This window comes from Scyliorhinus torazame, chromosome 2 (genome assembly GCF_047496885.1).
Source record: "Scyliorhinus torazame isolate Kashiwa2021f chromosome 2, sScyTor2.1, whole genome shotgun sequence".
NCBI classification, from domain to species: Eukaryota; Metazoa; Chordata; class Chondrichthyes; order Carcharhiniformes; family Scyliorhinidae; genus Scyliorhinus; species Scyliorhinus torazame.
The window spans coordinates 81,223,716-81,240,809 of NC_092708.1; the positions used below are offsets into that span (position 1 = coordinate 81,223,716).

General features: G+C 51.1%; 1 protein-coding gene across 2 annotated transcripts in view; it reads right to left on the reverse strand.

Annotated features, from left to right (window-relative positions):
* The window catches only part of LOC140388764 (secretin receptor-like), an 84,102-nt gene that overhangs the window by 39,621 nt on the left and 27,387 nt on the right, over window positions 1-17,094 (reverse strand). For both annotated transcript variants that reach the window (XM_072473168.1, XM_072473167.1), the window contains exons 7-10: window positions 9,858-9,990; window positions 7,328-7,481; window positions 7,136-7,196; window positions 4,568-4,637 (exon numbers count right to left, since the gene is read on the reverse strand). In XM_072473168.1, coding sequence (XP_072329269.1) covers window positions 4,568-4,637; window positions 7,136-7,196; window positions 7,328-7,481; window positions 9,858-9,990 — 418 coding nt within the window. The remainder of the gene's footprint in view (window positions 1-4,567; window positions 4,638-7,135; window positions 7,197-7,327; window positions 7,482-9,857; window positions 9,991-17,094) is intronic.

Here is a 17,094-nt window from a genome sequence, read left to right on the forward strand (position 1 = left end):
TTTTTCCCAGGACCAACTTTTGCCAACTGGCCAACCTTCGGGATACACGTCGGCCAACCTACGCAAACAACGCTGGCCAACCTTCATGACACAGACCACGTTCACCTACCGTAACCTAACCGCACATCAATGGACACTAAGGGCCAATCCATCTAACCCGCACATCTTTGGACTGTGAGAGGAAACCGGAGCACTCAGAGGAAATCCAAGCAAACATAGCAAGGACGTACAAACTCCACACAAACAGTGACCCAAGACCGGAATTGAACCTGGGTCCCTGGTGCTGAGAGGCATCAGTGCTAACCACTGTGCCACCGTGCCATGGCATCTTTGTGAGAACGGAAAATCCAACCTGACGTGTAGGCTGTCGTGAAGGTCAATGGCAACAAAATGTTTGTTTTACTCAGCACTGGATACTCCTAGGAGATGCTATTCCAGAATACTGACAGCCTCATGTGCTTTTGGCATGTTATGACATTTTTGTCACAGGCAAGGTACAGAGGTGTAGTCTTTTCATTTGGAATCAGCTGTAAGTTAGTAACTGACTCTGGGATCTCAAGATGCAAAGGAATTTTTCATCCATCACTTCTCTTTCAAAATCTGAAACTTATCCTCTCATTTGCCAGTACTTCTCCGCATATAACACACATGGGCTTTACATCCTTATTTGCATTGGCACAATCAACCTCAAGAAATCATCTTTATACTGTTTCTTTCCTGAGCTAAGTTTCTTTTTTCTAGGTTGTTAACTAGAGGTCCTGGAGCTTTGTACAGAGGAAACGCCAGCACTGTTCTGTCCTGGCCTCGACTCTCCTGTGCAGCTCTCTCCGGCAGATGCAGTTATAAGTCCCTGGCCAATAGGTACACTGCCTATTTGTGTCTCCAGTCATCTCTTACTTGGAAGAAATGATTTATCTTCACAGTCCTCTTGTCTTGCTATCTAGCAGCTAGAAAATGGAAGCAGCCTTTCTCTGTGATTTGGCGCCAAAAGCACATACATCCAGGGCACTTGACGTCAAGTGTACCTGCAAGGCATGGGATCTGCTCACTGCTACCACTTCTGGCCGGAAGACTGCACGCAGCCTAATTTCTTCTGATTTAAAAGGCGGTAGTGGCCGCCATTCTCAGTAAAACTACCAGTAGCGGCTGTTGGGTGCTTCTCCCACGATCAGGACCACTGTGGGAATGCTGCCACCAATCGATCCACGCCCCACCCGCCATCCACCCAAGACCTACCCGCTGAAAAACTCTGCCTTAGTCTTAGGATGTTACGACCTTTTGTGTCAAGTTAATATATTGGTAGCTTGTTTTATTTATTTTGTTAACAATTGTAAGAACAACTATTAGAAAACACTTGAAATATAGGAGCTAATTATACTGCTATTAATAATGTGCACGGTTCATGTTTGAAATGTCAAATTTGAGAATTATTTCCCACTTGCTATTTATGTGACCTTCTAAATGAGAATGCCTGTGTGTGTGATTGTAGAAGCAATCTTATGCTTTGTATTCTCACTTACTAGGAACTGAGCTTGGGCAGCTGCTATAAAAAGGAAACTTTCATTCCATGCACTGGGTTGGATTCAAGCTAACAAGTAAGATTGGAATCAACTAGCTTCCAATCTATTAATGATTATGACTTAATGAACCTCCTGCTCGTTCTGCCAAGCAATAAAGCATGGTGGCCTGGTTACCATGGGACAGTGGCCGAGACCCAGGACAGGGCAGTCCTCTCACAGGCAGCCATGTGCCAGGGCGACCTGGACATTGCAGCAGCGCTCCTGAGCATGGACCAGTTACAGCGGACCACGGCTGAGGGCATCGGCGCCATTGGCCAGGTGCTGGCCGATGTGACACAGACCCAGAGAGAGGTGACGCAGTGACTGCCTGATGTGGCGCAATCCCAGACGGAGGCGGTCCACTCCCTGTGCTCCACGGCCGCGAGCTTTGGGGTGGCATGTGCCTCCAGGACTGGCAGCGGCAGGTGGTGGGTGAGCCTCAGGGGTTAGCTCTATCCAGGTCTCACAGTATCCTGTAAGTTTCAATAAGAACCCCCCCTCATCCTTCGAAACTGCAACCTTTACAGACCCCGAGCCCTCAACCACTCTTCATATGACAAGCTTTTTTCATTCCAGGGATGATTCTTGTGAACCTCCTCTGGACCCTTTCCAAGGCCAGCACATCCATCCTTCGATCCAGGCCCAAAACAGCTCACAATATTCCAAATGGGGTCTGACCAGAGCTTGATCCAGCCTCAGAAGTACATCCATCCCATTAAGTAATCAGGGGGCCATCGGGCACCTGAGGGAGAAGAGGTAATGGGGAGCATGCCGATGACACCCGCAGGATGCGCCTTGGACACCCCCCCCCCCTCCTCTCCCTTGCGCATCCAATGGGCAGCAGGCAGAACAGGTCAGCACCACGCCATCTGGGACCCAAGCGGCAGCCAGGTCCATCTAGGCCCGGTTGCCCCAGAAGATGTCCGCCAAAGAGGTCCCAGGTCGCAGGGCGGGAATCGCAGCATGCAGCCTCCACTCCTGCTGTACAGCTTGGGGATCCACCTAGGTGTAGCATGAGGGCCCATAAGCCAGAAAGGTAGACACCAGTTAAGTTGGAATGGATGCCGGACACAGTATAACAATAGGGGCTAGGGCACCCATATGGCCGGTGTCACACTGCAAGACCACGGGTCACGGTGGGCGGTTAGCAAAATGGCTGCCTTGCAGGCCACGGCAATGGTGGTCTGTCCCTGGACACCCCGGTCCTATGGGGGGGGGGGCACCCCAACCTTACGGCCCATCCCCTGGTTACCTCCCACTGCACCTCGAGCCTGGCGGAGCCCCCCCCACCCCAACCCGCCAGCCAGGGCCGACAGCGTTTGCGTGTCCTACCTCCTCTCTCTCACTCATTAGCTACGCACCTGTTTCCCGATTACTAAAACCACAAGTGTCATTCGCCATTGGTAATTCACCCAGTGGAGACGGAGCATCACAGAGGACCTGGAGAATACCGGATCAGTCCGCAATGAAATGCAAACGGCATTTACTGTATGTGCGGGGTAGAACGCATTGGTGTCGAGGCGCCAGAGCATTGCAATTTGGCATTCGCCAGGTGCCCACCATGATTTTGGTTCACGACCGATTCTCCGCCCAATCGACTTTCCCGATTTCCCGCCCATAGACATTTGGTAATCTGCAGCCAGTAGAGGGGGAAAAGCCTGTTTTTCTCTGTTAGCTAAAATTCTGAATACAGGTAAGAGAACATTCTCCTTTGAACAGAAGCAATTGATGGAACTTGAAGAAACTTGGAAGATTTGTCCTGATGTGGCTGGGAGAATGAATCACCCAAGTGAGCTGTACTACTGAAAGTCAGTTTTGGAGAAAACAGCCTGAGGGAAAGGACCTTTGATGGCCTCTGTGGCTAAAAACACCGGATGATAGAGAGAAATAAGCCCATTGGAGCTGGCAATAACTTTGGGCTTGTTCCTGTAAAGGCTCCAATTCTACAGAGAGTGTGTTGTAACGTATAAATGCGTCATAGGATTTTTGAGTGTGTTAAAACACAAATAGGGGATGTATTTTATGTAGTTTAGAGTATTACTTGCCTACTATGTAATATATAGTTGATGTAGATTTCAGTTTGTTACAGTAAATGTCTAAAACGTTAAATCTTACAGTGTGATCCTTTGATCAATTTGGAAATTCAAATCTCTCTTTAAAAGTTATCGGTCTCCATGGGAATGTAACAAATTGGACTTGGGTTTTATTTTATAATCATTGAAAGAATTTCAGGACATTACAGACACTTAATGTTATATAAGCACAATATTGTTATAAACAAGAGCAATTAAATTTGAAGTGCAGACAGTCAATTCAGCCTTGTAACTGAAAAAGGTGTAATCTGGGGTCCCACAGCACCATTATAAGTCATTTTAACCTTTCGAGATAGTTTTAAATGGGTGATAATGGATCCCCACACCTTACACCCCTCTCCTGATTTTCCTTCCGTTGACTTCAGTAGGACTATCGGTCAGAGTTATAACAGATGACCGATTTGTTCTACTCAAATCGGGAAAAGCTATCCCAATTTCATAGAATCATAGAATTTACAGTTCAGAAAGAGACCATTTGGCCCATCGAGTCTGCACTGGCCTTTGTAAAGAGCACCCTAACTAAGCCCACGCCTCCACCCCATCGACATAACCCAGTAACCCCATCTCATCTTTTGGACACGAAGGGCAATTTAGCATGGCCAATCCACCTAACCTGCACGTCTTTGGACTCTGGGAGAAAACCGGAGCACCCAGAGGAAACCCACACATACACGGGGAGAAAGTGCAACTCCACACAGACAGTGACCCGAGGCTGGAATTGAACCCGGGACCCTGGAGCTGTGAGGCAGCAGTGCTAACCACTGTGCCACCGTGCCGCCCCATTTTTTTGAGAAAATAAATGCATGCACCGCACATTGGCTTGCAAATTGCTGACTATTTGACTTTATAGGGTAATTATAAATGGAAATTATTTAAAATATGGCACTTATTTAAAATAATCTACCAAATACTTACAAAAATAGATCCAGTTAAAGGTCCTTTGATGATCCACCATATTTGTTGATCTGAATTAACATCCCAGCAGCTGTGGATTATACACAAAGAGATGATGAAGCATTTAAATGGTGCTGTTTCTCAGGTTATTGAAATGTCCGTTCACATCGGTGGGAGCAGAAGATCCCACTGGCATGAAGGGCTTAAAAATTCTGGGGCGGGATTCTCCGACCCCCCCCGCTGAGTGAATCCCCGCCCCGCTGCCGGCTGCCGAATTCTCCGGTGCCGGGGTTTTGGCGGGGGCGGGAATGGCGCCGTGCCACTCGGCGGCCGCTGGCTGCAGCCCCCCCGCCGGTGATTCTCCACCCCGCGATGGGCCGAGCGGCTGCCCGTTTTCGACCAGTCCCGCCAGCGTAAATTACGCAAAGTTCTTACCGGCAGGACCTGGTCCTGAGGACAGCCTGCGGAGTCCTCGGGGGTTGCGGAGGGATCTGGCCCGGGGGAGCGGGGGGTAGCCTGGCCCACGATCGGGGCCCAGCAATACGCGGGGGGGCTCTCTTTCGTGCCGGCAGCTGTGAACGTCTGTGATGGCCGGCGCGGAGAAGAAACCCCCTGCACATGCGCTGGGATCGTGTCAGCAGTTCGGAGCATGCGCCAGAACACGCTGGTGCTCCCGCGCATGCGCCAACTCACGCCGGCTGGAGGAGGCCCTTCGGCGGCAGTTGGCATGGAGCCAAACACAGCGGCGCCGGCCTAACCCCCGAGGGTGCGGAGGATTCCGCACCTTCGCGGTGGCCTGACGCCGAGTGGTTCACGCCACTCCATCGTGTCAGTACAGTCCGCCCCGTCGGTGAGCACAGAATCCAGCCCCAGGTCTCTGATTCTTAATGACCAAACACGGTCAGTGATTTGAACAAACTATTTGATTCGGCATAGCAGAACTGAATTCACACACGGTACCAAATCTCTTTAATTTGTTGTCAGCCTTTATGATCAACATATGGGCGATGTAAAGCTGAAAAAGGTTCTCATGACTGAAAATGAGAAAATAATTAAATATGCATAGGTAGTAAAGAACAATTGTCACAATGAGAGGGAGACAACAAGGGTGATCTACCGGTCGCATCCCACACGAACCGTAGCGAGATGTGGCGGCAGATCCCGGGAGAGGCCTCCCCCGAGATTCCTGGTGGCTGTTATGCCGCACGAGATCTAACCAAACAGAATGGTACTGAGGGGGTCTTCCAGGCAATCGAAGTCCCCCAGGTTGTCAGCCTCTGGGGAGGTTGGCACCCTGACACTGCTGGTGCCACTTGGGTACATTGGCACTACCAGCCTGGCACTCTGGCACTACCACCTGGGTGCCAGCCTTGCACTCCCAAGATGCCTGGGTGGCACTGCCAAGCTGGAAAGGCAGTGCCAAGGTACCAGGCTGGCATTTTTCCCCCGCTGGGGATTGGGCCCGGTTTGCCCAGCCTGTATAAGGTGGAGTGCAGTGGGTGGGTGGGGGTGGGGGGGGGGCAGAACGAAGACCCCCCCAACAGGTGAGTTGGGAGGTTGGGGGCTCCGCAGGCTCCTCATTCACCGGAGAGCTCCTCACCACAAGAAATAGCGCTTAGTATGGCCTTGGGAGGGGGAGGGGGGTGGTTCCCCTGGGCACTAATAAAAGCACAGTGCCGTTGGAGCACCAGGAATGATCCTGCTAATCCTGCCCAGAATCGCGCCCAACATTTAGTTTCACAACGAGCATGTAAGTTTTATTTCCACTTTACAGCAATTTAGTGTGGCGAATCAACCTAATCTGCACATCATAGAATTTACAGTGCAGAAGGAGGTCATTCGGCTCATCGAGTCTGCACCGGCTCTTGGAAAGAGCACCCTACCCAAGGTCAGCACCTCCACCCTATCCCCATAACCCAGCAACCCCACCCAACACTAAGGGCAATTTTGGACACTAAGGGCAATTTATCATGGCCAATCCACCTAGCCTGCTCATCTTTGGACTGTGGGAGGAAACCGGAGCACCCGGAGGAAACCCACGCACACACAGGGCGGATGTGCAGACTACGCACAGACAGTGACCCAAGCCAGAATCGAACCTGGGACCCTGGAGCGGTGAAGCAATTGTGCTATCCACAATGCTACCGTGCTGCCACATCTTTGGATTGTGGGGGTGAAACCCATGCAGAGATGGGGAGCATGTGTAAACTCCACACGGACAGTGACCCAGGGCTGGGATCGAACCCGGGTCCTATATGCCATAGGCAGCAGAGCTAACCACTGTGCCGCAGTGCCTCAGTAAGTCTTAATGGAATGTCAGAAGACAATTTCTCACCCATTCAATGCACAGGTAGCTTTAAATTACTGTAGACCTTTAGCATGCATTTTTATATTTATATTTGAGAATGCTGTAGTACATTTGAAACTTTTACTCCTATCCATCTATGATATTTTTGCTGCTAATATCCAGCACTAAAAATTATACCATCTGTGTTTGTAAGTCATAATGAACTTTTGACCTGAAAAGTTCCTTTGCTGCATCAAGTGTTCTTCATTCCAGACTTGATTTATGACGGAAGCATGACTTACCCAATGTTCTCATATATCTGTCTTGCAATTGACCAGAGTGTAGTAAAAACTGCCGGTGCACCTGAAGGTGGAAAATGTGAGAGAGAAAATCAGGTTATTTGCTACAGGAAAACAGAATTACACTCACCAAAATGAATAGTTTAAAATTGTACAACCATGTTTGTGATTTATTAATCTTTAAGTGAAACTTACCCCACCCAAGAACAATGTACCTCCAGAAGTATTTGTGCTCTGAAAAGACAGTCACCACCAGAGCTGTGTGCAGGTACGATGCTTCTACAAGCAGCCAACTGAAATTTGCCATGTTACAGTATTGGAAAAAAACAATAACAACTTTGCATTCAACCTGGATAACAAGGTAAACAGAAAACACAATAGATCACGGGTCAGGACTTTACTTTCCTCACTACAGAAACAAGTAACTGACTGTTTATATATTCACGCTTTTACTGATTTGATTTAGATTTATTGTCATGTGTACCGAGGCACAGTGAAAAGTATTGTTCTGCACACAGTGCAGACAGAACATTCCATACATGAAAAACATAGGACAGATGATAGATACGCAATTACTTTGCATTTACATTGTTACTTTTTGTTTAGCTTAGGTTTAATTCGGTAGCATTGTGGATAGCACAATTGCTTCACAGCTCCAGGGTCCCAGGTTCGATTCCGGCTTGGGTCACTGTCTGTGCGGAGTCTGCACGTCCTCCCCGTGTCTGCGTGGGTTTCCTCCGGGTGCTCCGGTTTCCTCCCACAGTCCAAAGATGTGCAGGTTAGGTGAATTGGCCAATGATAAATTGCCCTTAATGTCCAAATTGCCCTTGGTGTTGGGTGGAGGTGTTGAGTTTGGGTAGGGTGCTCTTTCCAGGAGCTGGTGCAGACTCAAAGGGCCGAATGGCCTCCTTCTGCACTGTAAATTCAATGATAATCTATGATTAATCTAGGACAAAGGTTCGGCACAACATCGTGGGCCGAAGGGCCTGTTCTGTGCTGTATGTTCTATGTTCTATGTTTAGATGTAAAACTAGAAGAAATTGACAGTACATATTGAGAGAAATGGTGGTCCATTTTGGGAGCCAATCAACTATCTGGTGTCCAGGTGCACTGTAGTGAAGTGATGAGAGATCATCAGCAGAATATAGTTTAATGCAACTTGTAGTTTTCACCAGGTGTAGCTTTACTCCAGCCAGTATGAAGGTATGTCCTGATTTGCAGTATTATGGGTTCTTTCAGATCAAGATCCAGGAAGCCCATGTGTCCTCACATTTCCATCATTCCATGAACTTCGATGCTGATACCTTGTTCATGGTTATGGCCTGAAGGTTTAAGTTGGCGGTCGTCCTTCTTACCTGCAGACAGGACTTCTGCCCCTCACTTGGAAGAGGGCTGCCGGCTAGTCAGAGTGCGTCGGGGAAAGGCTGGGTGGGGGAGTGAGATCCAGCAGCCACTGGGCCTTAAGGATCTAGGAGGCCTGCAGTCAAAAGGGGGCTTTCCAGAACCCCCTTTCCACCTGAGGTCTGGTTTTGGTCTTTTTCGGACTTCCCCCTCATCAGGTAAATAATCTCAACAACCTAAATATTGAGGCTGGATGGGAAATGGCCCTTTAAGGTCTTCAAGTGGGGCAAAGGCAGGCTTCCCATCCGAGGCCTTGCCATGCCAGCGTAAAATTACTGTGTGGTCGGGGCAGACGGGAACCTGAAGGGTAAATTACATGCCGCACAGTTCTTCCAGCTCTGGAACCTTTTGCAGACTTTCAACTGGGGGGACACAATGCAATATTTGGGGTAAGCCGGTTTCTGAACATCATCTCATTTTCCACTCCTAGCCAGCCTCTCCCAATTGTTTTGTATCAGCATTCTGCCCGAAAGAAATTCCAGGCCACACAGGCCAATATTAAAATAAAAACAGAAAATGCTGGAAAAACTCAGCAGGACTGGCAGCAGCTGTAGAGAGAGAAGTTAATATTTTGAGTCCGTATGACTCTTCTTCAGAGCTGAATAGAGGTTGAAAGGTGACGGAAGTGATGCTGTTTAAGAGAGGGGTTAGACAAGGTGGAGCAGAATAAGAGGTTCGGGATAGCTTAGAGGTAAGAAGAGATTAAATGACAAAGGTATCAAGGACAAAAGTCAGAGAGTGGTAATGATAGTGTTAAAAAGGGTGGGATTTTCCAGTCACGCTAGCGACAGGGATTGTTGCGGGTAGGATGGGAAAATTTGGAGAGCGTATCCAGATTTTCCCATCTTGCCTACAATGGTGCGAGCCAATTGCAAAGTATCTACTTTTCATGTGACTCTTGGTGTCGAAGGCTACATGGGTTTACCACGAACCAATACCTTCAGTAAGAGTTAAACTGGTAATTGGTTTTCTCCATTCACTAACTCTTTCTTTCGAAAAGTGTGAACAATCCTCTGTACAAATGTCTGTTGCTGTTTTATTCTGACCCTACGAATACTTATCTACCATTTCACTAAAATTAGCAAACACAATATTGTCATCAATGCGTTTCACAGATTTTCACCAAACTGCGTATTGTCCAAAATCCCATTGCTTCGTTAATTAATCAATGATTAAGCATTGCAGTGGTAAATTTTAGTGCCAGGCATGGTTCTTGTCTTTTTACCATGTAATGCCTTCTATCGCATGGATAATTTAAGCAACTTAAAATTTAAAATGATCCCAACAAATAATTATTACTTTTGTTATGCAATGAAATAATTACCGATTGAGAATCGCAGTGCTGGGAATCCTCACTGGAAAACAGTACACTGTCTTTTATGAAGATTGAAATTGCACGAAGGATGTACGACACAAACAAATGCATGTGAATATAATTCCTGGTGCAGCGCAGCTTCCTAGAAAATATGCAACATGTTTTGGTTATATTAGTTATACATTTAAACAATTCAAACTTATTTATGCTCCTACATATATCTTAAAATAACATTAGATCTCACAAAGCATTGTGAATGCCTAATATTAAGGACTGGGCAGCAGGAAGGGGAGAGTTAAGCTTGATTTATAAGTTATGTGCCTTCTAGCATGAAAAACAAATACCTGGGGCGAAATTCTCCGGTATCTGCGCGATGTCCGCCGAATGGCGCCCAAAATGGCACAATTCAGTCGGGCATCGCGCCGCCCCAAAGGTGCGGAATGCTCCGCATCTTGGGGGGCTGAGCCCCAACCTTAAGGGGCTAGGCCCGCGCCGGACGAATTTCCGCCCCGCCAGCTGGCGGAAAAGGCCTTTGGTGCCTCGCCAGCTGGCGCGGAAATGACATCTCTGGGCGGCGCATGCGCGGGAGTGTTAGCGGCCGCTGACGGCATTCCCGTGCATGCGCAGTGGAGGGAGTCTCTCCTCCTCCGCCATGGTGGAGATCGTGGCGAAGGCGGAAGGGAAAGATTGCCCCCACGGCACAGGCCCGCCCGCGAATCGGCGGGCCCCGATCGCGGGCCAGGCCACCGTGGGGGCACCCCCCGGGGCCAGGTCGCCCCGCGCACCCCCCAGGACCCCGGAGCCCGCCCGCGCCGCCTTGTCCTGCCGGTAAGGTAGGTGGTTTAATCTAGGCTGGCGGGAAAGGCATTTTAGCGGCGGGACTTCGGCGGGACTCTGGCGAGAATCGCGGGGGGGGGGGGCCCGCCAACTGGCGCGGTGCGATTCCCGCCCCCGCCGAATATCCGGTGCCAGAGAATTCGGCAAACCGGCGGGGTGTCGGAGAATCTCGCCCCTGATTCTCAGGGAAACCAAAGGAATGAATGGCAAGGGAAGGGCAAGGGGTCATTGGATCTAAAGAGTGCAGGAAAGGACGAGACAAGAGGTAAGGCTGGATAACATGAGGGTGATGTGGGTGAGCTTGCCAGAGTACATACGGAGTTGGTAAGTAAACTTTTTAAACCGTTTTATCAAATCCATTTCTTTTCTTTTGTTTTTCGGCCTGACTATAGAGGCAATCGGTGTGAAAGACTATTGTCAGGGCAGGTTTCTGTTTTTGATTTTGGAAAATAATTGGTTCATGTTGATTATGTGAGCCTCCCTTCTTTGGTCAATATACATGTTCGTTTTTTATTTACAGTTCCACACGTTATAAGAATGATCTTGTTGGCAAAATAGTAAATAGGGCCCCAGCCATTTTTTCACCATGCAAGCTTGAGGCTGAAAGAGGGTGTGTCAAAAACACCCTGTGCCATGGTGGCTACCCTGATCAGACCATTTTGTGCAAATTCATGGAGGCCGTCATTTTCGGCCCTGAAGAGTGCCTGGTATATCTCAGACTACCCAGAAAGGGCAAGGTATTTCAATAATTTGAGCAACAGGTGAAACTAGCTGTTTCAAGCGGCAACTGTGCAGTTGCAACACAAGTGGTTTTCACTGCTGCCGTCAAGCCAAATAGACGTTCTGCCTATCACACAAATGAGCAAAATGGTAAATGAATTTCAGGGCCAGTGTGTGATGTCCCCTCAATTACCACGAGACGAGAATGGTGAAACAATCGAGCTTTATTGTTGTGCCTCCCGCAGCTGGAACCAGAATGGAAGCAGCGCAGGAGAGCATACACGTTTATACGCCGCCTGCTGGGCAGAGCCAGCAGGCAGGGATTTACCGTTGTACCTGTAATATACGGGCAGTGCCGTAATACGTACAATATAACACTAGTGGTGTTTACCACATTCACCACCTGTTAAAAAAAAGTCCAGCGGGGGGTGATGAAAGTATTACAAATTAAGTCTGTCAGGGGCTTTGACCCTCCACCGTGATCGCCTCAGTCCTGGTGCTGGTGTGGGCGCCGACGTGGTCACCTGCGCCTCCAGGAGCGTGTTGTCCTCGTCTTCGTCACCCCGAGTGGATCCAGTGAGGGGACGGATCCCACTGGGGTGGGGCCTGCAGCAAGGCTTGCTGGAGGGAGGGTGAGTGGCGCAGGGGTGAATGAGGCAACCGGGAGGGGGGGGGGAGCGGTGTCAGGTTGGGGGTCGTGGGTGGGGACCCAGCGGGTGCCAGGTCCCGGAGGGAGACGGTGTCTTGGCGCCCGTCGGGGTGTGCCACGTAGGCGTACTGTGGGTTTGCATGTAGGAGGTGGACTTTCTCGACCAAGGGGTCCAATTTATGGCTCCGCACATGCTTCCGGAGGAGGACAGGTCCAGGTTGGGAGCGAGACCCCGGAGGTGGACTTCCTGGGGAAGGCAAACACACGTTCGTGAGGGGTCTCATTAGTGCCGTGCAGAGGAGCGACCGGATGGAGTGGGGCGCGTCGGGGAGGACCTCCTGCCAGCGGGAGACCGGGAGATTTTTGGACCAAAGGGCCAGCAGGACGGCCTTCCAGACCGTCCCGTTCTCCCTCTCCAGCTGCCCGTTTCCCCGGGGGTTGTAGCTGGTCGTCCTGCTCGAGGCGATGCCCTTGCTGAGCAGGAACTGACGCAGCTCATCGCTTATGAAAGTGGATCCCCGATCGCTGTGGTTGTAGGTGGGGAACCAGAACAGGGTGAAGATGCTGTGCAGGGCTTTGATGACCGTGGCAGAAGTCATGTCGGGGCACGGGATGGTGAAAGGGAACCGGGAGTGCTCATCAATTACGTTGAGGAAGTACACGTTGCGGTCGGTGGAGGGGAGGGGCCCTTTGAAGACCACGCTGAGGCGTTCAAAGGGGCGGGAGGCCTTCACCAGGTGCGCTGGACCTGGCCGGTAGAAGTGAGGCTTGCACTCCGCGCAGACTGGGCAGTCCCTGGTCATGGTCCTGACCTCCTCGATGGTGTAGGGCAGGTTGCGGGCCTTGACAAAATGGAAGAACCAGTTGACCCCCGGGCGGCAGAGGTTATAGTGGAGAGCCCGGAGTCAGTCCACTTGTGCGCTAGCACATGTACCGTGGGATAGGGCATCAGGGGGCTCGTTGAGCTTCCCCGGGCGATACAAGATCTCATCATTATAGGTGGAGAGCTCGATCCTCCACCTCAAGATCTTGGCATTTATGATCTTGCCCCGCTGTGTATTATTAAACATGAAGGCAACTGACCGTTGGTCAGTGAGAAGAGTGAATCTCCTGCCTCCAATATCGCACAGCTTCCACAATGGCTTGGCTCTCCTTTTCGACAGAGGAGTGCCGAATTTCGGAGGCATGGAGGGTGCGGGAAAAGAAAGCCACGGGTCTGCCCGCCTGGTTGAGGGTGGCGGCCTGAGCTACGTCCGATGCATCGCTCTCCACCTGAAAGGGGAGGAACTCGTCGAACGCATGCATCGTGGCCTTGGCGATGTCCGCCTTGATGTGGTTGAAGGCCTGGTGGGCCTCGTCAGGGGAAAAACTGTGGACTTGATGAGTGGGCGGGCCTTGTCCGCATAATTAGGGACCCATTGGGCGTAATAGGAGAAAAACCCCAGGCATCGTTTCAGGGCCTTGGGGCAGTGGGGGAGAGGGAGTTCCAGAAGAGGGCATATGCGGTTGGTGCAGAACACGCATTTCTCCCTATTGTATGTGAGGTTAAGGAGTTTGGTGGTATGGAGGAATTTTTGGACGTTTGCGTCGCGGTCTTGCTGATCGTGGCCGCAGATGGTGACATTATCTAGGCACGGGAAGGTGGCCCGCAGCCCGTACTGGTAAATCATTCATATTACATACATAGAACATACAGTGCAGAAGGAGGCCATTCGGCCCATCGAGTCTGCACCGACCCCCATTAATCCCTCACTTCCACCCTATCCCCGCAACCCAATAACCCCTCCCAACCCTTATGGACACTACGGGCAATTTTTAGCATGGCCAATCCACCTAACCTGCACGTCTTTGGACTGTGGGAGGAAACCGGAGCACCCGGAGGAAACCCACGCAGACACGGGGAGAACGTGCAGACTCCGCACAGACAGTGACCCAGCGGGGAATCGAACCTGGGACCCTGGCGCTGTGAAGCCACAGTGCTATCCACTTGTGCTACCGTTCGGTCCATCTCTCGCTGGAAGACCGAGACCCCATTGGTGACGCCGAAGGGAACTCTGAGGAAGTGATAGAGGTGGCCATCTGCTTCGAACGCAGTGTATTGGTGGTCCTCTGGGCGGGTGGGGAGCTGGTGGTAGGCGGACTTCAAGTCAACTGTAGAGAAGTCTCGATACTGCGCAATCTGATTGACCATGTCAGATATGCGTGGGAGGGGGTACGCATAGAGCTGAGAGTACCGATTGATGGTCTGACTGTAATCAATGACCATCCTGTGCTTCTCCCCAGTCTTTACCACCACTACTTGAGCTCTTCAAGGGCTGTTGCTGGCCTCAATGATCCCCTCCCGCAGAAGCCGTTGGACCTCCGACCTGATGAAGGTCCTGTCCTGGGCACTGTACCGTCTGCTCCTAGTGGCGAAGGGTTTGCAGTCCGGGGTGAGGTTCGCAAACAGTGAAGGTGGATCGACCTTAAGGATCATGAGGCCGCAGACGGTGAGGGGGGGCAGGGGTCCGCCGAATTTCCAAGTAAGGCTTTGGAGATGGCACTGAAAATCCAGGCCAAGTAACAGGGCAGCGCAGAGGTGGGGGAAGATGTAGAGCCTGAAGTTGCTGAACTCTACGCCCTGGACGGTGAGGGTCGCGATACAGTACCCCCGGATTTCAACGGAATGGGATCCGGAGGCCAGGGAGATTTTCTGTGTGACGGGGTGTAACGGGAGGGAGCAGCGCCTTACCGTAGTGAGGTGGATGAAACTCTCTGTGCTCCCAGAGTCAAAGAGGCAGGTCGTCTCGTGCCCGTTGATCTTCACCATCGTCGTAGCGGTCGCGAGGATGCCGGGCCGAAACTGGTCCAAGGTGATGGAGGTGAGCTGCAGAAGATGTTGGGAGGTCCCGGGCTGATCAGCGGTGGCGGAGGTGGCAGTAGGCGGCAAATGGCCAGACGAGCAGGGGTCCTGAGACGCGGTCCAAAACGCGCCGAAGATGGCGGCGCCCACGGGGCACACATGGCGGGCGGCATCAAAGATGGCAGCACCCACGGGCCACAGGTGGCTTGCGGTGGGGAAGATTGCGGCGCCCACGGGCCGCACATGGCTTGCGGAGGAGAAGATGGCAGTGCCACTGGGTCGCACGTGGGGGGTGTAGAAATGCCGGGCCTGGAAACAGCGGCGACCGACCGGGCGTGGCAAACAGAAACAAAGTGTCCTTTCTTCCCACACCCGTTGCACGTTGCGTTCTGCGCCGGGCAGCGCTGCCTGGGGTGTTTGTTTTGTCTGCAAAAATAACACTTGGGCCCCCCAGAGTTGACTGGCTGCCGCGCGGCGCAGACTTGCGGTGAGCTGGAGTCGGCAGTTGGTGGGGCCCACGATGTCCACGAGGGTGCCGCGCGGTCGGGGGTGTAGGACTCCAGGTTACGGGAGGCCACTTCTAGTGAGTTCGTGAACTGCCTAGTCTCCGCAAGATCAAGCGTACCCCCTTCCAGTAGCTGCTGGCAGATGTACGTAGACTTCATACCCGTGGAATAAGCGTCTCTAATTAAACGTTTGGTGTGCTGGACTGCCGAAACTGCCTGGCAGTCACAGTTCCTACCGAGGATCTGTAGGGCACGCAAGAAATCGTCCAGAGTCTCCCCGGGGAGTTGCTGTCTCGTGGACAGGAGGTGCCTGGCGTACACTTGATTCACCGGTTTAACGTAATGTCCCTTCAGGAGCGTCATCGCTTCGGAGTAGGTGGGCGCATCCCGGATGAGGGGGAAAATTTCAGGGCTCACCCGTGAGTAGAGGACTTGGAGCTTCTGCGAGTCCGAGGGTTCTTCAGTGGCGTCTCTGAGGTAGCCTTCGAAGGAGGCTAGCCAGTGGTCGAAGGTAGACGTGGCGTTGGCTGCGTGAGGGCTCAGCTGCAGGCGATCAGGCTTGATTAGGAGATCCATCTTTTAAAATCTTGTGCAATAAATTGATGTATCGTCAATTACCACGAGACGAGAATGGTGAAACAATCGAGGCTTTATTGCACAAGTTGTTGTGCCTCCCGCAGCTGGAACCAGAATGGAAGCAGCGCAGGAGAGCACACACTTTCATACGCCGCCTGCTGGGCGGAGCCAGCAGGCAGGGATTTACCGTCTTGCCTGTAATATACGGGCAGTGCCATAATACGTACAATTGGATTGGATTGGATTGGATTGGATTTGTTTATTGTCACGTGTACCGAGGTACAGTGAAAAGTATTTTTCTGCGAGCTGCTCAACAGATCATTAAGTACATGAGAAGAAAAGGGAATAAAAGAAAATACATAATAGGGCAACACAACATATACAATGTAACTACAAAAGCACTGGCATCGGATGAAGCATACAGGGTGTAGTGTTCATGAAATCAGTCCATAAGAGGGTCATTTAGGAGTCTGGTGACAGTGGGGACGAAGCTGTTTTTGAGTCTGTTCATGCGTGTTCTCAGACTTCTGTATCTCCTGCCCGATGGAAGAAGTTGGAAGAGTGAGTAAGCCGAGTGGGAGGGATCTTTGATTATACTGCCCGCTTTCCCCAGGCAGCGGGAGGTGTAGATGGAGTCAATGGATGGGAGGCAGGTTCGTGTGATGGACTGGGCGGTGTTCACGACTCTCTGAAGTTTCTTGCGGTCCTGGGCCGAGCAGTTGCCATACCAGGCTTTGATGCAGCCTGATAGGATGCTTTCTATGGTGCATCTGTAAAAGTTGGTAAGAGTCAATGTGGACATGCCGAATTTCCTTAGTTTCCTAAGGAAGTAGAGGCGCTGTTGTGCTTTCTTGGTGGGAGCGTCGACGTGGGTGGACCAGGACAGATTTTTGGAGATGCACACCCCTAGGAATTTGAAACTGCTAACCATCTCCACCTCGGCCCCATTGATGCTGACAGGGGTGTGTACAGTACTTTGCTTCCTGAAGTCAATTACCAGCTCTTTAGTTTTGCTGGCATTGAGGGATAGATTGTTGTCGCTACACCACTCCACTAGGGTCTCTATCTCCTTCCTGTATTCGGACTCATCATTATTCGAGATCCGGTCCACTATGG